The sequence below is a fragment of the Sceloporus occidentalis genome, unplaced genomic scaffold (genome assembly GCF_023333645.1).
Source record: "Sceloporus occidentalis isolate IW3139 unplaced genomic scaffold, rSceOcc1.0.p SCAF_21, whole genome shotgun sequence".
Taxonomy (NCBI): domain Eukaryota; kingdom Metazoa; phylum Chordata; class Lepidosauria; order Squamata; family Phrynosomatidae; genus Sceloporus; species Sceloporus occidentalis.
The window spans coordinates 2,808,133-2,830,113 of record NW_028317001.1 but is presented as its reverse complement, the minus strand read 5'-3'; the positions used below and the strand labels follow the sequence as shown (position 1 = coordinate 2,830,113).

The following is a 21,981-nucleotide window of genomic DNA, read 5'->3' as shown; positions in this document are numbered from 1 at the left end:
GTGTAGAGAGATCTTGTAGCACCTTTCAGACTCGCCGAAATAAAGAAGTTGGCAGCATGAGCTTTCCTAGACTTAAGTCTACTTGAGGAAGTAAGACTGAAGCCTAGGAAAGCTCATGCTGCCAACTTCTTTCTGTAAGTCTCAAAGCTGCTACAAGATCTCTTTATGGAGTTTATCACACGAAGGAGATTGGGAGTTTACCCTGTGAATATCCCAGGAAAGTCGCATAATGACGCAAAACGGTTTCACACAACATTGCACAAAACCCGCTACTAAAGAAGCATTAACGCACATGGTTTTACTTTCGGGATTTCAGTGACAATGCATTTCCGATATCACTTGATTTGCCCAACTGCATGTGATAAGCATTCGCGCGCTCCCTTGCCATTTTCGCTTCATTTGCAGGGTGTGTGTGTTATCGATGAACATTAATCTCTCTTTAATGCTGAAATAAGCTGCAGTGTGATAAACTCCGACGTACCAACTCTATAGACTAACACAGCTATACCTTTGGAATAAAGAAGCTGGCAATGTCTAAAGCCTACTTCTCCAGATGCATATGATGGAGCCAAAGCAATGCTACACTGGGGAAGGGAACCAGGATACAAATAAAATAATGCACCCAGTGTGCAATGTTTTTGTCCATCTGGGAAGGAAGGAAGAGTGGATGCCCTGAATCTTTCTGCCTGGAGTGAGTGGCAGGATCCAGCCAGGGCTCCTCCTTTCCTTTCCTTCTGCTGCCAGTCTGGATGGAGTGCCCCCAAGTTGCCAAGAAGGGAAGGGGAGGGAAGGGCTTGGCAGAGCCAGGCGTGGCCAAGGAGAGCAGCAGCTCCTTCCAACCCAGGAGGAGGAGGAGGAGGAGGAGGCTGGGACCCATCCTTGGCAGCATGGGCATCATCATCATCATCTAAGAGCCTCCCTGCAGTCGCCATGGCCATCAACACGGATGGCCAGCTGGAGAAGGCGCTGGAGGGCTCCCCTAACCTTCCCCAAGGGGAGACGGAGAAGCTGCTCTGCCCCACCTTGGGCTCTGTGGCCCCTTCCTCTGGGGTGAGGGGCACCGAGGAGGAGGAGGAGGAGGAGAGGAACGGCCATGCCAGCTTGTCCTACCAGCCCAGCCTCTCAGAGGGGCGTTTGGAGGCCACCTCTCTGTCGCCCTCCAAGCTGAGCCTGGGGCGCACCTCCTCCAGCCTCCACGAAGCGAGCCGCCCCCGGGACTACCTGCTCCTGGCCATCTTCTCCTGCTTCTGCCCCATTTGGCCCGTCAACGTCCTGGCCCTGGTCTTCTCCATCATGGTAGGTAAGGGGGCACCCCCCCAGAAGACCCTCCAAAAGGGGACCTTCCTGCGGCTGATGCTGCTGCCGCGCGTAAAAGCGCACAGCGCTTGGCACAGGGAAGGGGGCACCCAGTTCTCGCCCTTCTCAAACTGGGGGGCTGCATGGCAGGGGGACATGGGGGGCACCTTTAGGATCCCCAAAGACCCTCCTACCAGACTCACCGACCCCACTGGGAGGAGGGTTAAACGGCGGAGAAAGAAGTGAGGGGTCCTTCTCCACTTCTCCAAAGCGCACCGTGCGCCCTTGGCACAAAATAGGGGCACCCAGTTCTCGCCCTTCCCAAACTGTGGGGCTGCATGGCAGAGGGACATGGGGGGCATCCATAGGACCCCCAAAGAACCCCCTACTAGACCAACCTGGCCCATTGGGAAGGAGGGTTAAATAGGGGAGAAAGAAGGGGTCTCAAGAGAGGGGTCGGTTTCTCCATCTATCCAAAGAGCACAGGAAAAGTTGGCAAAGAGGGAGGGAAAGGCATCCCAATAGCAGGATTTCCAACACATTTGCAAGGGCGGCTGTTGTCTTTTAAAGCCCTTCACAACACAGGAGGGGGGGGGGAATGCCCCTAACAATTTTGTTTGGGGATTTTTGAAGCTGCTTCATCCCAAAAGGGATGGGTTTTGCCCTTGGGGAGAGAGAGAAAAGACTGGAGCAGGGCCTGGATGAAGGAATGGTTAGCTTTTTAGTGGGTTTTCCAGGCTATGTGGCCATGTTCTAGAAGAGTTTGTTCCTGACCTTTCACCAGCATCTTCAGAGAAGGGATTATTGTTTGAATTAATTGCAAATTGGTGTAGTAATGTATCAACTGGCTGCTTTCAATGCAACGCTCCTTCCCTCCAAGGGACCATATTCCAGAGGTAGCCATATTGTTGTTGTTGTGTGCCTTCAAGTCCTTTCTCATTTACGGCAACCCTATCGCAGGCTTCTCGTGGCCAACTTCTTCAGAAGGGGTTTGCCCTTCCCATCCTCTGAGGCCGAGAGAGTGTGACTCACCCCAAGGTGACCCAGTGGGTTTCCATGGCTGAGCAGGAAATCCAATCCCTGGTCTCCAGAGTGAGGGAAATCTTTTTTCCTCCTCTGTTGTGAAGGGCTTTAAAAAGACAACAACAACAGCCCTTGCAAATCAGGTGGAGATTGGTGGAGTCCAATGTTCAAACCACCACGCCACCCTACAATGACTTCCCAAAAACCCAACCCAACAAACAGGGAGAACCAAAATGCACACAATGGACTTTGGTGTGTTTGGGTTGACTCAATAAAAGGATCCCTGTTTGGTGGGTTTGGGATGGTATTCTACTCCTTCAAATTAGTCAGTCACCTTTTTGAGTTTTACAGATGGTGGAATCCTTTCCATAACTTGATTCGGAGAATCCTTTTGCTCTGGAGAAACAGGGCTAGGTCTTTTAAATACATAAAGAAACAAACCCAACTGGAAGTGATGCAGAGATGCTTCCCTTTCTGCTTGATAAGCAATTATGTTCCCTACATTTCATCTCCGCCTGCCATTCCCCAGCCGCCGCTGCTGGGTTTTGGCCTGGAGACTGGGTCCCACTTAAAAGGTGTTTGGAGCGGCCAAGAAAAAACCCTGGCTGGGCTCTTCTCCATCCCTCCAGAAGCCTCTCTTGAGTGCTTCTGGGTTGCTCTTTTCCAATTACAACTTTGGCACCTGAAGGTTGAGTGGCTTGCTTTTTCGGCGGGGCATAATATTATTGGGGAATTGACCCAAGGAAGAGAGGCTCTGAAGGAATGGAGAAAGACAGGGTGAAAACTGTACAATTTCTTTTGGGGGAAGATATAGCATACTCACTAGAAACCTACCTCAGAGCATGTACGGAGTTATCCCTCCCCCAAAAATAAACACCTTGAGGAGGTTTGGAGCATTTCGGGTCAGAAAACACAGATGATAGGAAGGGATGAGCCTCAATGTTTATGTGTTTAACCATTGACTGGAGGGGAATCCTGTTGTTATTGTTGTGTGCCTTACAATGATCCTAAAGCAAACCTATAACCGGCTTTTTGTGGCAGGATTTGTTCAAAAGGGGGTTTGCCTCCATTGCTTTCCTCTGAGGCTGAGCGAGTGTGACTTGCCCAAGATTATCTAGTGGGTTTCCATGCTGAACCCTGGTCTCCAGAGTCATAGTCCAATGCTCAAACCATGTTGATTTCAATACCAACAAGTAAAGGTGTGCCAGTACACCAAAGATGGGGAAGGAAAACTGCCCAGAGTCCAATTTTGCCAAGACTAGATTATGCTGACATGTTTAATGCACATGTGGATGCAGTAACAAATGTCTGCCCACGTTCGCCAGAAGTCTGTTGCCAGGTCTGCCCTCAGAACATAGGAATGATCTGAGTACAGATGCCAAGATGGCAAAATGGAGCATCAGACAGTTTTTGGACTCATTACCTCCCCTCTTCACACAGGACTCTCTAAAATGGGGATTTTACTAAACACACAGCAGTCAAGATACACCCAGTAGTGGCATTGGGAAGGGAATAGTGAAGATTATGGTAGAGCTTCACAAATGGCAAAAGCACTTTGGCAAGAGAATGTACTCCCTTCCAATGTCCTTCATCCCTCTTAGGACAAGCATGGGTTTCACCTCGACCCAACAGGTCTTTAGTGAAGCTCTCCAGGGCCCATGTGGGTTTGTCTTTTGTACACTTAACACCTCATTTAAGACCAAAACACTCCTCAGTATTTTGCATTACACAAGTTGGGATGGCTCCCCTGAATAGTGTGTTGCTGGGAAAAATCCATCTTGCACCAGCGGTTGTGAAAATGGCGAAGTCAGAGCTAGATGAGATCACTCCAGCAAACTGTGAGATGTCAGCTTTGTACAAAAGGAGACCTAGGCAGGGAGCTGGCGCGTCTGGAAAAGTCTTGGCGACACATGGCACGGGGCAGATCCACAGCTTATTTGGGGATGTAAGGATCCATATACTCTCCAGCTCCCCAGGGATCTTACTCAGCTCCATGACAAATACCAGGGTTGCCTTTCTATCTGGCTGATCCTTCCCGGCTAAACTGTTGTCATTGCTGTGTGCCTTCCAGACCTAGGATGAACCTACCAGAGGGTTTCCTTGGCAAGATTTGTTCTGGGTGTGTGTTTGCCTTTGCCTTCCTCTGAGGCTGATAGAGCGGGCCTTGCCCGAGGTTACCCAACAGTCGAGTGGGGATTCAAACCCTGAGTCCTAGTCCAGCACTCAAGCCACTGTATCACACTAAGTGTTAAGTATCTGGGACTAATCTCTTCTGGCAGCAAAAAACACAGCCCTGCTAAGCCTAGTGTTTAAGAGCCCACCCTGGCTAAATCCAACAGGGGACCAGCCATGCCATCGTCCACAACACGGCTTCCAGAAAGGCCACCATTTGAGTCCTGTCCATCCTTTCACCCTCTCCTAAGCTTCACAGGTAGACTGCCGTTGGAGAGAGAGGCTCAGTTTAATCCTTACAACTACCCCCCCTCATATTTTCCCATAAATGTGACTCACACTTTCTTCAAGCCGGTGGCCATACTGACGCAGCTTTTAGGGTGTGGATTTTGGGACACTAATGACGTCTGGTGTACAAAGCTTTACATGAATCTCCCTCCAGATTCATTTTCACTGGGTGACTCTGCAGTTCTCTTTCTCTTTTCCTCCCTTCCTCCTTCCTTCTCTTCCTCTCCACTTTCTCTTGCCTTGTATGTCTTCAAGTCCTTCCTGACTTATGGCAACCGTAAGGCGAGTCCATCGCAGGGTTTTCTTGCCATGTTTCTTCACAGGGAGTATGGCATTGCTGTCCTTGGAGGCTGAGAGAGCGTGGCTTGCCCAATGCCACCCAATGGGTTCCCTGTCCTTAATCCTGCCAACCTCGATCCCATCTGCCTTTACAGCCCAACCCTAGAAGTAAGCCCTGTTGACTTTTATGGGACTATATTTGGCCCTGTGTATCCACGGATTCTGCATCTGCAGCTTGAAAATATCCCTCTCCAAATATCCCAAAAAGCAAAGGTTGATCTTGCAATTTGATATAAGGGACACCATTTTGTATATATAATAGGACACAAGTATCCTTGGATTTTGGTAGGGTCCTGAAACTAAATCCCAGCAGATTCATACCAAGGGCCCATTGTATATAGAATTTCACTTTAAGACTATTCAGTCCTATATTAATTTATCAGAGTAAAGCCTTTGGAACTCAGAGGGACTGCCTAGAACAAACCATTTAATGACTTTCCTGCCTCCTAAGGCTTCCAAAGAAATGTCCAACTGGGAAAGACACTCTCTCTCAGCCCCAGAAAACCCTGCGATCGGTTCATCGTAAGTCAGAAATGACTTGAAGGCACACCACCACCACAACAGCAGCAACAACATTGCCATCCATAAGTTACCAACTTATGTTGACTCTCTGAACTAAAGACTCCACGATCCCCAGTCATCCATTGCAAACTCAGAAATTAAACCCGATATAGTACAATGTGGATAAAGCCCCAAACAATTAAACTCTCATGAACAGTTAAAAAGCAACTTTAAAAATTAGAAAAGCAGTTAAAAAGAGTATTAAAGCTCCCTTTTAAAACAATTTCCCGAAAGCTCGGCAGAATGAAAAAACAAAAAGGATCTGGCTCTTAAAAGCGATGTTCCGGGATCCATATTAACCCAACGCCTTTAAGCTGAGCAAAAGGCCATTAAAAATGCCACGTGCTTTTTGAGATCTCATCATCAGGAGAGATTAAGAGGGGATGGGAACACGTGGCCTTCCAGATGTTGACAGACTCCAACACCCAGCAGCCCCTGGCTGGCATGATAGTAGCGAGGAGTGATTGGTTTTGCAGTCCCACAGCACCTGGAAGAGAGGGGATCCTACGTTCTCTGCGACAATACTACAAAAAGAAGGTATGGGAGAATGAGGTTAATTGAATATTGATGTTATAATTACAGTCTAGAGAAGGAATGGAGGCAGTAGGGTGCAATGGTTGGAGCTCTATATGTATATGTATACCTCTGACAAGGTGTTGGCTTGGATGGGGAATGAAAAGTTAGCACACCTCTCTGCCCCATACCAACGCTTTAGGAAAGGAGGAAACCCCGCAACGCAGGCCTAAGATGGCTCTTTCTTTCTTTCCCTTCCTGCCAGTCTAGGAACAGCAGCCAGCAGGGAGACATGGACGGAGCACGCCGCCTCGGGCGGGTGGCCCGGTTCCTGAGCATCCTTTCCATCGTCCTGGGCTCTGTCATCATTGTCCTCTGCTCCATGAACTTAGCAGGTAAGCACTCACTTCTTTCCCAGACCGCATGCCTCAGAGGCAGGGAGAGAGCCCCAGACAGAAGCGGATGGAGATCATGGGAATCATCATCCAAAACAGGTTCTCAATCCCTCCAGAAGCTAACCGGCCAACCAACCAGACAGGTCGTTTACCCTCATGGAGCTTACAGTCTCCAATTGTGCAGAGGCTCAATGGCTGGCCATTTGAACAGGGGTAGCATAGTGGTTTCAGCATTGGATGATGACTCTGGAGACCAGGGTTCGATTCCCCGCTCGGCCATGGAACCCATTGGCAGACCTTGGGCAGGTCGCTCTTTCTCAGCCACAGGGGAAGACCACGATGGTAAACCACCTCTGAAGAAAACCTCATGACAGATAGGGCAGCGGTTCCCAAACTTTGGTCCTCCGGGTATTTTGGACACCAGCTCCCAGAAGCACAAGGCAGTTTGAACCACTGGGAGCTAAGTCCAAAACATCTGGAAGGCTGCGTCTGGGAACCACCGCCATTCATCGAAAACAACAACAAAAATTGCTTCCATAAGATGTAGTCATCAAAAATGAAAAATCAATTAATGTTGGTCTTCAAAAAAGGGAAAGGAATCACTACCATTAAGGAGTCAGTCCAAAAAAGAGGGATAAAATTGGCTGCCTATAATGGGCTCAGCCAAACCGGCCTGCAAAAGCGGACTTATTCCATGTTCATTCCCTCCCCAGGAGTCTTCACATCGGATTAGCATGGAAGAAGGCCTGTCACGATTCCTGAGAAGCAGCCGAAGGCATGGGGCTTTGGGGAGAACGAGACCCTCGTTCTCAAAGTGGCGTCCGTGAGCAGAAGAGAGCCGTCTGTTTCGACCACGCCTTTGGGGCTTGTCTTTCCAGTCGGGACGAAAAATGAACCGATCGTCCTGCAAAAGGAATGGAGCCGAGTCTTCCCTCGCGTGGGATTCTTTACCTCTCCGCACATTGCCTGCCAAGGATCATTTTAGTGGGAAGGAGAGGTTCATTTCTTCCAAAATGAGAGGGCTCTTCTTTCTTCCACTTCTCCTTTTTGGGCACACAATTTATTGGGCATGGCGTCCTCCTGAATATCCCAATAAAACGGGACAACGGATGAAGATTTGATGGGCGAACCGTCAAACACGCCGCAAAGACCACCCCGAGCATGCTTCTTATTTGCAGGATAGAGTCTGATCCTGCCATATAGTAACGTTGGTGACAAAAATGAGTCGGTGGGAGGAAGGGAAGGGGATCAATCGGGGGAGACTTTTGTACTTTTTGATGACAACAAAAGCAAACACCAGTTCTGCACGGACCAGATGCATGCTTGCAATGAAGAAAGGCCGAGGATGGTTGAATTTAACCTTGTTGTCCTGCTTAGACCCATCCTTGGGATAGTTTTGCATGAAGGATGTTGGTAATGGAAGCTGATACCTGCTCATTCCCTTCCTTCTCGATAATGCTCCTCTTCTCTTTGACACAAACAAGTTTGTCCCACTCCCAAATTGTGCACCGGAGAGCCGTCCATACAGCCAAAGTCAGCATGCGATGGGGGTCTCTGCCTGTCTTTTGGGACCCTCCTTGTAGGAAGGAAGAGCAGGGAAACGGCTAGCTGTGGGGATGCTCCCAATAAGCACCTGCTTGGGCCTCATCGAGGGCAAGAAAACTGGCTTCTTGACCTTCCACAGTTGCCCATCTCTGTTGTATAGTCTGTCCTTTACTCATATTTGTGGGTACCCCACAAGGGCCTGGCATGTCCCAGGAGGGAGGAAACTCCCATGTTTGGGGTGACCATTTTTTGGCTTGGTCTTCCAACTCTTTGGTTTGTTTGCAAGAACTTGTATTCTATTTTACGTCCCCCCCCCCTTTATATTTCTTGGCATGAGGAAAAACAATTAAAAAGGAAATACCATGCATGGTGAACCAGACAAGGCTGTGCTTCGGTTTGTCAAAAGCAGTTCCATCCAAACTGGGAAAAAGGGGGATGACGTTAGTGAAATTGGGCCCAGAGGCATCACTAGGGGGGCATAAGGGTATAGGTCATACCAGGTGGCACCCCAGAAGGAGGTGTCCAATATACCCAATGGAACTACTGGGTGAGCAAGGAAGGGTGGCCAGACCCTGAATGGACCCTCCAGAGTGCTGCCCCTTCAGCAGTGACCGCTGCTGGGTGGGCAGTGCCCTCCTTTCAGAGCAGCCATGCAAGATCCCAAGCAGCGGGATGAACAAGCAAACCAATATATGTGCAAAGATGAGATGAGTAGCATCTGGAGACCAGGGTTTGAATCCTGGCTCGGTCCTGAGAACTTAACTTTCGGTGAGTCCCACTCTCTCAACGTCAAAGGATGATGTGAGGGCACCCTAAACCTATAGCAGCCTCCTCCATTATAGGTCCATTACAGAGGCATTTCTTTTTCCTTTTTCCAAACAAGGCCGAGTGGACAAGCCCTGGCGCCGTGCCCGCTTGGCTCTCCGCGGGTCAAGACGGAAAGGCATTCCGCTGCCACAGCAGCCCAGTTTGCATTACTGCCGCACCGGCGTTTCAAAACAAAACACAGAAAGGCCGGCCTTGTCCGTCTTCTCTTTATGAAGGCTGGACCAGAGCCAGGGAACGCATCAGCCGAGATTGATCTGGAAAAGGTAGGGTGTGGAGCAGGGCAGGTTGGACTATAGCTTGTAGCGGACGCGTCTGGCATCCCCACTTGCAATTTCCAGGTGTACATATCCTTGGATTGTCTAGGCGGATCATGAAGGTGTAACTAGGAGGAGAGAAAACCATTGTTACTTATGTCCAAGTCACCTCCTGCCTTACAGCAGGTTTTCTTTTCTCCTCCTTGAGTTTTTAAAATCTAATTGATCAGCCATACATTGCCTGAGAGGAAGGCAATGTTGGCAAACCTCCCATGAACCAATCTCGCCAAGACGTCTCTGTGATAGATTGGCCTTAGTTTCACTGTTTTAAAGGCACGCCACCAACACAACATGTGCTCAGGCTGTTTCTCTTTGGGTGCATCTACACTGTCGAAATGATGCAGTTTGACGCTGTTTTAGGTGCTGTCACTCCAGGAATACTGAGATTTGGAGTTTTGCAACGTCTTGATCCAGGGTGGCATAGTGAGCGTCGGACTATGGCTCTGGAGACCACGGTTCGAATCCACGCTCAGCTTGGGCAAGTCGTACTCTCTCGACGTTAGAGAATGGCAATGCCCAAACCCCTCTGGAGAAACCTGCCAAGCTAACTCCATGATCGGGAGTCGAGTTGGAAATGACTTGGAGGCACACAAGCCAAAGCGTGACCAAAACTACAAATCCCAAGATCCTGTAAGGTGGATTCTGTAGTGTGTTGGCTTCCATTTCCTTTCTGGTGCACAACCTTCCTTTTAGCCTCGAGAGGATTTCGCCTCTAGTTGAACTCAGCCTGGGGGGAATAATGCGCAGGAAGATCCAAAGTGTGCCAGCAAAGAGTGGGAGTCGGATAAGAGGAGACCTCCGTCTGGAAGGATGGAAACGCTGGCCGGTCTGATAGGAAACAGCCAGGTGTGGGGTGCTGGGTTGTGGAAGATAGAAACCGACAACTTGCCTGGAGCAGAGAGCGCTTCTGCCTCCTCCATTATTAATAAAGGCTCCAATGTAATTAGTCCCCATCAAGGAAAGATCCAGGCAGGAAAGCTGTAAAACAAGGAGAGGCAGACGTTCCAACATTTCACAGGCAAAAAGTGGGACATGGGCGGCCAAGGAGAGTAGTCAAGAAAGCAAAAATAACAAATAGAGGAGAACACGCATGCTAGGAGATTGCTTTTGCCTGAGCTGACTGGGAAGAAATGCATGATTCTGCTCCCTCCTTTCCTCTCTTTAATGGAGCGCAAATGGCTTTTGCACTTTGAGCTCAGTTTGCAGCGAATGAAGAAAGAGGAGGCACAAAGCAAGAAAGCAGGAGGAGGAGAGAAACCGAGACTTTTAAAAGCAGCGAGAAAGTGGGAGTTGGAGGGTATGGAGACAGAGCAAACCACAGGAAAGCAGAATTGATGCAGCTTGACACTGCTTTAACAGCCATGGCTCCCTTCTATGGGATTTTGTAGTTTGCTGTGGTCCCAGAGCTCTCCAACAGAGAAGGCTAAAGGTCTCACAAAACTACAAATTCCATAATGCCATAGCACTGAGCCATGGCTGTTACAGTGCTGTCAAACTACATTAACCTTGCAGTGCAGACGCAGTGAGACAAACACGCACCGAAACACATGCATTCATGCAACCCTCCATATATGCAGCATTTATTGCACCTAGAAAACTAGCTTCTACTTCAAGACATTCCCTGAGGGGTTTGGTTCTCTACGTACAGAGAGCCTGCGTTGGTTTTTGTTTCTTAGTGCAGATTTAGTATTTAGTCACATGCACAAGTTTGCGCTTTGGACAACAGGGGTGCATTTCACATTTCGTTCCTCTTGTCTGCCCTTTTAACAGTTTAAAACAGTCGGTGCACCATCTTCTCCTGGAGATGACGAAGGAGAAACAAAGCAGAAGGCCCGTTCTAAGATTAAATAAATGAATTTTATTTAGTAGTGCTTTTTTATTTTTGCCAGCTACATAAAGCAACCATTTCCTTTCCCCTTTCAGTCGGGTACAACCACCAAGATAAAAGCCAAGGGTCGCTCTTGGACGCACCGCTTAGAGAAGAAATGTACTTTCATCTTCATTTTCAAATGACTTAATAAACATTTCATTTCCAGCTGGAAGCATCAACCGTTCCTCCGTTCCTTTGCGGACAAAACCGCTCGGGTTTCCGTTTCCATTTTCTTTTTTATCAGCGCTAATGATGGGAAATGAACCTTCGGAACCCAAAGAGAATCAATCAACAAGTAATCAATGCAAAGAACTCGGTGCGGCAAAGGGGCTACATCTGTACAGTGTCTGTTTTCAGCATCCGTCGGAGGAAAATGAAAGGAAAAAAGGTTAGGCTCGGCGTTGGCGCCGCACAGTAAGTGACGCGGGATTTTGCCGGATCCCAATCGGTTATCCACAGATCCTAGGAAAAGCATTGAAGCCTCTCACCTTTGTGTGAAAAGGGAAGGAAATGGAGTTTAAAAATGGCCAAACGTCCCGGTTGTTTTTCGAGTCAAAATGGTGCGGCAATAAAATTTTTGCAGCGATTCTTTTCTTTTTGCATTATTTTTCCCTTCTGCTTTTCTTTCCCTCCCTCTCTCCCCCAAAAAAGGGCAATCCAGTGTATTTGTCAGGAGCAGAACGGTGAAATTCGGATACTCGGGGTGGGAGGCACGTGTTTCAGGGTTTTTGGGGTGGCATGTGCGGTCAAGTGACATCCAAGGCAAAGGAAGGGGTGAACATTAAAAGGACTCCCCAAAATGACAAGGAACAGATCCATAAGCACACCCCATTTCTTAAAACGTGAGGCCTGTTAAACATTCATACAACGGTTGGCTTTTGCCTTTCGTTCATCCATTCGACAGGAGGGCTTCGAGATGCCCATCTTGGCGCCTCTCTGACCCTTGCCTCCTTCCTATGTTTAATTCCCCGCTTTCAAGCCGCTTATAGTAAAAAATAAAATGTCAGACTAGCTCTCTGTGTAAATTAAAAAGAGAGCCTTTTAAATGCAAAACCATTCTCGTGGGACGTTGCTTCGTCCACCGGCAGACAGACCCAAAGTTTCGCTTTGGTCCCTTCTCAGTGGGGCAGGAAGGAGGACCTATGCGATGCCCCAATCCCTTTCTCTTCAAGGTGCGGAGGGTAGTCTATGTATCTCTTCCACCCCACAAGTTCTCTCCCGTTCGATCAAAAAATAAAACCCCTCTCCAAGGTTTCTTTGCTCTCCAGCTGGATAAAGTTAGAACTGACGCAGAAAATGTCATCCTAAGTTGTATTCCTTTGGATGGGTTGAAGCCTCTGATATTTTACTTTTGGGGAAACAAGGTTTCCAAAGGGGCTTGGATTTGAATTCAGGGCTGAGTTCAAGAAAACACACCCAGGGGGCTTTTTTTTTCCATTGGAGAGCTGTAGCTGTTTGCCATTTCCAACTTCCTCGCTCACTTCCAAACACATTCAGGAAAGAGCTTTGGAGAAATGAGTCCCTTTTTAGTGGATCACAACTTCCAGAACTCCTCAGTCTGGGGGATTCTGGGAGTTGTGATCAAAGAAAAGAAAGGACATGAAAAAGGAATTTCGGCCCCCAAGCTCTGTCTCAGAGGTGAAGCCAACTTTCACTCAGCCGGGCAAGAAAGATTTTACGAAAGGAAGGGAGTCGGACCCATATGAGCGAAAAGTGTAATCAAAACTGGGATGAGAACAATGCGAGGAAGGGAAAAGGGGCTCCTGCGGAGGGTCTGTGGGCCCCCCAAACCCCTCTGTTTGGAAGAGAGAGGGGGGAGATCATCCCGAACAAACCTTCTGCTTCGATTTCCCCAGAGCGTGGCCAGTTTTCCCCGGACTTTACTAGTCCATGCCTCCGGAAACCCGGGGCAGAGGAGGAAGAGACAGGAACCCAGCGCTCAAAATGTCTCTCCGCGCAAAGCGTCCGTCAATGGAATGCGTAGAGGAGCAAGAGGATGGTGCAGATCCCGATGACGCCGCCCAGGATGAGGGTGTCCCGCCGCTTGCGCAGGTTGAGCCGTTGGATCAGGTTGTTCACAGCTGGGAAACGGTCTTTTTGGAAGAGGAAAAGGAGTTAAGGTCAGCAACGCTGCGGGGAGTGTTGCCTTAGCCCCTACAACAGTGTAATGCAATGCTCCGACTCTGAAGACCAGGGTTCAAATTCTACTCGGTGTTGGAAACAGCCTCTCAGCCTCAGAGGAAGGAATGGCAAAACTCCTCAGAACAAATCTTGCCAAGGAACCCTTAGGAGAAACAGTGCTTGAGTGTTTGCCCAGGATTCTTGGAGACCAGGGTTCAAATACTTACTTGGCCCTACAAAGTTACGGGTGGACCTTGGGCAAGTTACACATACATACACACACACACTCTCAGCCTCAAAGAAAGGCAAATGAAGAAATCTGGCTGGGGGAAAAACACACACGAAAATGCTAAAATCCTAACACCAATTAGACAGGGATATTAAAATCCGGGGGCAGAGGGAATGTGTTTGCACCCTGGGCTTCCTTCCCAATTGCAAAGAGTTGCAAAAAGGAGGAAAATACTCCCTCCACGTCATCTTTCACGAAAAGAGATGCTTGTTTTTTTCTGGCGCTAAGAAGATCAAGCCAGACAGATGTGGTTCTAGCCATTTCACTGCAGCTGTGTTTTGGCAACATGGTGATGGGGGGGAAAGACAATAGGATGCTGCGGCTTTAAGCCAGGCCCTGATGCTGAATCCTAATGCTTAATCTCCTTAAATGAAAGGGTTAGCGTGTCATACAGGGGAGCTGAGCTGCTTTGGATAATTGTTTCTGGAACCGCACATCACACAGGGTTGGGGCTTTGTGTTTTTTGGTGGCGGGGAGATAAGCCCGTTTACAAAGCATCTGCACTGGGCAGGGAAGGAGTACAAAGAGATGCTAAATGCACAGACACATGCACATGGCTTTCTTGTCTATAGGCAAAAAAAGGGGTCTTTTTGAAAGGCCCTACCTTCCTCCCAAAGGAACAGCGTCACAGGGCTGGAAGGGATCCAAAGGGTCAACTAGCAAAACCCTCTTCCACCGAGGAATTGGCTGCTAAACCAGGACACTTAATGGGGAAAAACCTCCAACAAAGGAGTCTACTTTCTTCCAGACAGAACCATGGGGTTGTAGGGCTTCTTCTCTGTGTCCAGCACCCAAAGAAACCTTGGAGAGGCCTGAAATGACACCCAATTCCAGAGCAAGATATAAGGCGTCCTTCCCTACTGTTTCTTCCCCCAACCAACCAGACGTTTCCCTTCTAGAGTCTTCCCAAATTGCAGAAGCGTGGCCCTGCGCTTCCCACCCATCCTTGTTCGGTTTGGTTTTTGTGGAGCGGACCGACTAAAGGCACAGAAGGAACTCTTTCTCCTCTCTGCCTCCCGAGAATCTTTCCAAGCTAATGCTTATTATGGTGACCGATTTGTTCCTGACAGTGGCTGGGAGGGAGGGGTAAAAAAACCAATCCCAAACCCAAGAATAATAAAACATAGTAAGAATCCAAATGAAATTTATGGTTCATCAACCTGCATTATCTGCGGGATGCGATCTGCCTAATTGAATCAGGGTTAAAGCCTTCGCTCTGGGTTCCTGGAGACGTCCAAGGAGGCTTGGGGCGGGAGGGATGAACGGGATTCAGAATTTGTTCCACGTTTTGTCAGAAAACCAAGAGACAAGGCTGAGAAGTGGAGTCCTGGGGATATTTTAAAGCTCCAAGTGGCAAAACCACAACATACACACACAGCCTACCTTTCTGCGCAGGCGTCAAAGCGCTGGTTATGACCTTTTAAGCCCAACAGGGCTTGGGTCCTAAAAAAGCCATGTTTCAATTCATGAGATCCAAGATCTGCATGGCAGGGCTTTCTCTTGGTCCTACCCCCTTCACAGGCCTATTTGGTGGAGACATATGAAACAGGGCCTTCTTGGTGGCTGCTCCCAAGTTGTGGAACTCCTGTGGCTACTGTTCTACCAGAAGGTAAATGGCTTTTTATTTAGGGAGGCCTTTGGTTTTTAATATGTTGAGACAGACAGAGCTTTCGGTGGGGTGGGAACTGGGTTTCTATTTTTATTACGTTTTAAGCCTACTAAAGGTGCTCTATCAGTAGTTCCCAAACTCTGGTTCCCTGGGGGTTTTGGACTTCAACTCCCAGAAGCCTCAGCCACCTTAATCAATAGCCAGGAATGCTGGGAGTTGAAGTCCAAAACATATGGAAGACCAGAGTTTGGAAATGATTGCAAGATCCTGCAATGAGCGAGGAGTCAGATTCAGTGTCCGCTGCGACCCATTTCAACCGGGTGATGCCTAGAGTTCAGAAAGAGGTCTGTGTATGTGTGGATATATATGTGTGTATGTGTGTGTGTATGTGTGTACATTAGAGCGAAAGGAGGAAGACCAACTTCCGAAAGGATACTGGCCAAGGTGTTCATCTTGCTCTGTATGGACTTCATCATCCCTCGTTGGGAAGTCATGTTTTCCTTTGTCGCCATGGCAATGCTAAAAGAGGGGAACAGAGAGAAAGAGAGACATTGTGCCATTAGCATCCCAAAAATATTTATCAGTACGTTATTTGCTTTTACGTTTGGCCTTCCTACCAGTGAGCTCAAACGTGGGTCTCCTCAGCCCCACCTTGTTGTGGCACCAGACCTCTCTGACAGAGACGGCTAAACATCTCACTAAACTACAAATCCCAGGAATCCACGGCACGGAGCCCTGGCAGTTAAAGTGGTGTCAAAGCGGAGATGCAGCCTTAAGCAAGTCACATACTCTCAGCCTCAGAGGACGGCGAAGGCAAAGCCCCTCTGAAGAAATCCTGCCCCCACAAAAAACCAAGGCAGATCTTGCATTACCTTTCATCTTGTCACCTCTTTGTTGGGCGTTGCTGGTCAATGGGATTTTTGGAGGATGGAAGAAATGGACTTTGGACGGAGAAAACTAATTGGAGGCGAGCGGAGAACTGAAGCCTCATTATACCCAAATTGTGCGTATGCTTGTTTGTGCCGGTTTTTGCAAGGTAGGACTAAGAACTGCTTTAAAGATGAGACAGATGTATGCCTCTAACCAGGGGAATGTTTAAAAATTTAATTGGGAAACCTGGGCTTCTATGGTTTCTATGGCTTCCCAGCCCAAGGGAAAAAACGCGGCCGGTTCATCTTCTCCTCGAGGGATTTTGTCTCTTGCAGGAAGGAGAAAGGAGCCGCGCGAGGAGGCAACCATCTTTTTAACAGAGCAGGGAAATGTTAAAAAAAGGGGGGGGGGGATGAATCCTTAAAGCTGAAACGGTGACATGAAGAAAGTGAGAAATGTAGTGGAAAACCAATGTATGCTTTCGGGAGGCACACAAATACTGTATGGCTTCAGTTTAGGTCTCTCTCATGACCCCGAAAGGCCATTTGGGAGGGGAACTTTGGCCCCTGGGAGGTCGGAGGATGGCATGTGGCCCATGGATATAAGGAAACGTTGCAAAGATTGCTCTCTTGTGCTTTCCCTTTATCCTGGAGGTAGTCATCAGGGCTTGGAGAAAGTTCCTTTTCTGGATTTTCTGGGCACAGCGGTCGGGGAAAAGGACTACTCCCCAAGCTTTGGGATTCAGGCCTCTCCTTTGCGCCGCACAATTCGTATCGATCGATCCTGATACCAGAAGTGCAGCTCTGAAGGCAGCCAGCCAGCCAAGCACTAATGTTAAATACATTTCAAGCCCCAGCTCCCTGAGCAGCTAGGTTCAATGGAAACCATGCTGCCAGATGCTTTCTGTTGCATTAAAAGAGAAGAGGAGGGGAAACAAAGGGTGGGGGGAATAAAAGAAAGCAAAGACAGGAAGGAAGACACCATTAAGGAGCGAGGGCTTGAAAGCAGGCTTTTCCGACAGCTACTTAAAAGCCTCCCTTTGAGTTTCTGGGGGTGAAATCCTTTTCTAGAAACAAAGACAGAAAACTGGTTTCAGAGCAAGAGGGGATGGGTTGGAAACGGAAGAGAGAGAAAGCAGATGGATAAAATGCAACGACTCATTGATGGCCGGTGTTTTGTTGCTCTCGTTCCATCGCCTGCCTATGTCCTCCTGCTCCCAATCTCTGAAGTGGGGAACATTTGGGGTCGGGATTGGGATTCATCTAGAAGCAAAGATGGAAAAACTGTTGGAAACGGGATGGTGAGAAAGAGGGTGGATTAAATGCAATGACTCCTTCATTCCCTGCTTTTTGCCACTTCTCTGAAGAGGGGAGATCTCACCCTTGACCCTCTGGATTTTGGGGGGGAACCACAACTCTCAGAGGTCTCTAGCCAGGATGGCTGAATGGTTGAGGATTCTGGGACCTGAAACCCAAAACCTCTGGAGGGCTGGCAAGGTTGAGAAACCGCTGGTGAAGTGGCCCATAGTGAGGGCAGGAACATTTGGGTTGTTGACCAGAGACGCCCAGTGTCCTAAGCTGTGACTAGAATATGAACATCGACACTCACATACCATCCCTCTTCTGTCCGCTTCAGGGAGCTCTTGGGCTTAATGCGCCCTGGAGAGCAACTCGAGATGCCTGTCTTTCTTTAAGATGGGAATGTGAAATGAAATGAAGAGAGGAAAGCTCAAAGAAATGAAAAGCTGAGTTCCTGGTATGGGCCCCCACCACAAACGCAAACACCCCCAACGCTGCTTTCTGTGACTGTAAAATACTGAAGCCTTGGTGCAGAGAGACCAAAATCTTTGCTTAGCAGACACATGACACATAATGGGTTATTTGCTTCGCTTCAAGGGGTGTGTGTGTGTGTGTGTGTGTGCATGAAAGAGAGAGATAATGAGACAAGCACTGAGAGAGAAAGGAAAGAAATAGGTGCATGGTAGTATAGAAGAAAGTGCTGAAAGTCTTACATCACTGGCACTCAAAATTAGGCCAACAGGACAGTCTCTATTACCAGAGCATAAAAGGACACAAACCCACCCCAAAAACCAGTTGCAGAACATTCTGACTTTCTAGCTCGGACTTCCGAGCCTCAGTCCTCAACCAAGAAAGTCTCAAAGGGAGACTGGGCAGGGAAATGGCTGAATTAGGCTATATCCACAAACTCCACTCCGTTGGCATCGGTTTCAACAGAGACAATGGTTTCTTGGCACACAAGCCATATTAAAAAGACTAGCCATCATCACATCTACGATGAAGGAACTTCATGCCTGCTTCAGTTCACTTGGTTGGTTCTGTGCCAAGGCACTAGTCTGAGAACTTCCTCCCTTATCCATAGCAGGGGTCGGCAACCTACGGCCCACGGGCCGGATCCGGCCCAGAGAGGCCTTGGGACCGGCCCCAACCCGGTCCTGCCGCCGATTGCCGCCCCGCCACAGCTTCCACGCCACTCCGGACACCATTTTGAGTTCGGCCCCCCAGTTGTCTGAGGGACAGCAATCCAGCCCCCGGCTCAAAAAGGTTGCCTACCCTTGATCCATAGGTTTCCCAGTTCAGCTTAGTGTGTATGTAAAACTGTCTCCCACCTACGCTGCTCTAACCAAGCTAGAAATTCGGGGACCTTTGGAAAAATTCATGGGGTGGGTATTTTAAAGGGGCAAAACCCTTATATGAAAGCAAGCGTTGCGTAGTGGCATGAGTGTTGGATTGGGACTTTGAGGCATCCGGGTTCAAATCCTCGTTCGGCCACAGAAACCCCTTCGGTGGCTTTGGGCAAGTCCTACTCTCTCAGCCTCAGAGGAAGGCAAAGGCTGACCTCCCTCTGAACAAATCTTGCCAAGAATGATAGGCTTGCCTTGGGGCACCACAGTAACTTGAAAGCACACAAATGCCAACAACGCCTTCGTCTTGCTCCATCCATCATATTTGCAAGCTCCCAGGTTTCAGGATGGGGTGCAGACTACCCCAAGGCCTGTCCAATTTTAGCACCCTTCTGAAACAGCAGAGCTTCGTTCGGCCAAAAGGAAAACACGTATCAGCGCAGTTTGAGCAAAGGGCGCAATCTGTCACCGCTTGACAAGAGAAGGATGGAAGAGTTAATTAAGAGACAAGCAATTTCCTCGCCTGGAGGGGGAAATCCCCTGAAGCAGCAGTTTGCTCCGACCAATGAATCAGGCAGGCCAACGTTTGCAATGCCAGCGAAGAGGAGGGTGCTTTGGGTGCAGGAGACGCCAACTGGGAGGAAGGCGAGAACGAGAGAAGAACCTTTGTGTCTGGGTGCTGCAAAGATGCAACAATGGAAAAGCAAGTGGCAAACAAGACAAGAAAGGAATGCCAGTAGCAATGTGTGAGATCTTACCTTATCGTCTCTTCTATCAGCCGGTCAGAACTGAAAAGAAAAGGGGGGAAAGAAGAGAACTCTTTAATATAAAGATACAGGTATAGTTCGATTAATGAAGCAGCTGCATTCGTGGGCATGACTTTTGTCAACAGACATTTGGTGCCAGTTCAGTTTATCAGTCTTCCAAACGTGAACTTGTAGATTTGGCATCCGTTTAGTTTACCAGGCGACTTCCAAAATGAGCTTGTAAGCCTCCCGAGAGGACACCACCTCCAACTGGCAAAGCAGGAGGAAGAAAACCTGCTCATTTGACAGTTTATCAAGATTTCCTTCCCATGTTAACAGAACACCCACCCCAGGCAACGAAATTTTTGCAGTGCTTTCCTCCCACCTGTCCCATCCCATCCCCAATTTCTTCCCAAAAATACACTCAATCCCCTTTTGCAAGGAACAGATGCCAACAGAAAATGCCCACATGAATCTAACTTGAAGGGATGCAGGGAGGGGAAGGAATCACAGGCAAATGAGACAGCTATGTTGGTGCATTGTGTGCTTTGGGTTAATGTTGTGGAAAGGGAAGGAAGGAGTGCAAGGAAAACATCTCTGGGTGCTCCATCACGATTTTGGCCATAGAGACACTGACCATAGAGTCGCCCTGAAGGACCTAGAGATTCCTAGAGAGAACACATTAATCAAATCCGTGAATAATCAAAGGCACGCAAGTCAAAGCCGCAAATGCGGAAGGCCAACATGGTACATGGTTTTGGGACCCAATTCTTGCTGGGAGTGGATGCTGGGACATATCAACCACAGGGCTGGCATGCTTGCCTCTGCTCCAGATCACTGCCGCATCCATTTACCACCCAGAAAGCTTCTCTTACAGCTGCAAAAATATGTCAATTGTCAGTATTAAACAATATTAAATATTAAACAAGTACTAAACAACAAAAGGAGCCTTGATTCTATCATTTGTTGTGAGAGTTCTTCTCTGCTGGACGTCCCCAGCTTATCCGTTTACCGGCCATAAACATGATTTGATAGCTGTGACATGGGTCAGTTTTGGGGACGAAAGAGTCTCAGGAAGGCCAAAAACTGCAGCTCCAAACAGGGAGGAGAGACACACGCAAGACCTTTGGGATCAATCCCAATCAATCCATTTTTCCCAACAGTTAAAGCTCTCCCCGGAAGGCGAAGGCTGCGGACGGCAGAAAGGCATCACTTTTAAAGGGCTGCGAAACACAAACACATCTTAGAACCGACCCAGATTCCCAGGGTCCATGGGGAGGACCCACCGTGGGGTTTGTTTGATCTGGATCTGAAAAACTGTACAATGATTTGAAGCTGGAGGAACGGGGCGCACGAGGGAGGAGAGCTTCAGAGAGGAGCGGTATTGTTTAAGATCAAGAGAAATAAATTAGCCCCGCATGCATTAAATGGAGCAATTAACGGCAGCGTCGGGGAACGCTGGAATTGAAATTTACAAGGACCCAGGCCCTTTCCCTCCAAACTTGCAAGAGAGTTTGTTGCTTGCGCCTGACTTTTGAGCAGGAGACGAAAATTGCAAACCAAGCAAGAGATTTCTAAGCGAGTGGGAACTCTCAGGTAAGAACATGATGCATCGCCAGCAACCAAACCTGCCGCAACATTTCTCCCCATATGGCAAGAAAGATGGAGGCCTGACAAAAGGGCTATTTTTTGTTTCAACGCCTCTTTGAAGGGAAGAGCGGAAAAGACGGCTGAGAAGAGTCTGTGGCCTGGGTCCAAGTCCAGAATTATTATGAAGCCATCAACCTGAATGCAATACTTTCACAGGGTTTTCTTGGCACGCTTTGTGCAGAGGAGGTTTGCCATTGCCTCCCTCTGAGGCTGAGAGAGTGTGACATGACTAAGGGTCACTTAGGGGGGATTTGAACCCAGGTCTCTCAGAGTCCTAAGCCGACCACTCAATGCTGGCTCTCACTTAACCTGAGGATTTTAAAAAGTCCTATTTCTTTAGCATGGATGAAGGCAGATCCTGATCAATGCAAGGAAAGAATACAGAAAGGAGCATATATATATGTGTGTGGGTATATATATATATGGAAAAAGTTAACAACACAAGATGCAAGAGGTGCTATTTTTCCCAAGGCTGAGCAGCTACCGTTTAGGAGAGCAGATGGAGGGAAACACAGTTCTCCAATCAAAGCACCCAACCGGGGAGGCGGTTTTGCTTTGTGCAGTGAAAAAAAACTTCCCAAGCAATTCTGGGAAGACAGCTGTCTCCCTGCATCCAAGTGAAGGAACAGCTTGCAGAAACTGGGGGTGTGCAACCGCTCGGAGGCAGGCCCCGAAATACACTGGGGTGGGATGGGTGTCATGGGAATGTGGGAGACCGAACACCCCTCTCCTTCCCTTTCCCCAAATGCAAACCTGCTCAAAAGCCTCTGCTGAAGGAAACAGGTGCAGTTAATACAGGTACTAAGTGGTGGATGAGGAATGAGAAGGCAAAGGAGCACAGAAAGGGACGTTGCTGGAGACCGGGGCTGCATCCACACTGCAGAAATAATCCACATAGTTAAAACCAGTAT

At 48.5% G+C, this 21,981-nt stretch overlaps 2 protein-coding genes across 3 annotated transcripts in view; one reads left to right on the top strand and one right to left on the bottom strand.

Annotated features, from left to right (window-relative positions):
- Nucleotides 1-852: 852 nt before the first annotated feature.
- LOC149301408 (trafficking regulator of GLUT4 1-like) lies at nt 853-8,680 on the top strand. Its single transcript, XM_089484121.1, has 3 exons — nt 853-1,296; nt 6,458-6,587; nt 7,301-8,680. Exons 1-3 carry the CDS (start codon nt 931-933, stop codon nt 7,318-7,320), a joined length of 516 nt encoding a protein of 171 aa, XP_089340247.1. The 5' UTR covers nt 853-930; the 3' UTR covers nt 7,321-8,680.
- Nucleotides 8,681-11,109: 2,429 nt separating this feature from the next.
- LOC149301407 (Golgi SNAP receptor complex member 1-like) overlaps nt 11,110-21,981 on the bottom strand; it is a 30,311-nt gene continuing 19,439 nt past the window's right edge. For both annotated transcript variants that reach the window (XM_089483943.1, XM_089483944.1), the window contains exons 7-9: nt 19,433-19,462; nt 15,600-15,682; nt 11,110-13,237 (exon numbers count right to left, since the gene is read on the bottom strand). In XM_089483943.1, coding sequence (XP_089340069.1) covers nt 13,113-13,237; nt 15,600-15,682; nt 19,433-19,462 — 238 coding nt within the window. In that variant the 3' untranslated portion in view covers nt 11,110-13,112. The remainder of the gene's footprint in view (nt 13,238-15,599; nt 15,683-19,432; nt 19,463-21,981) is intronic.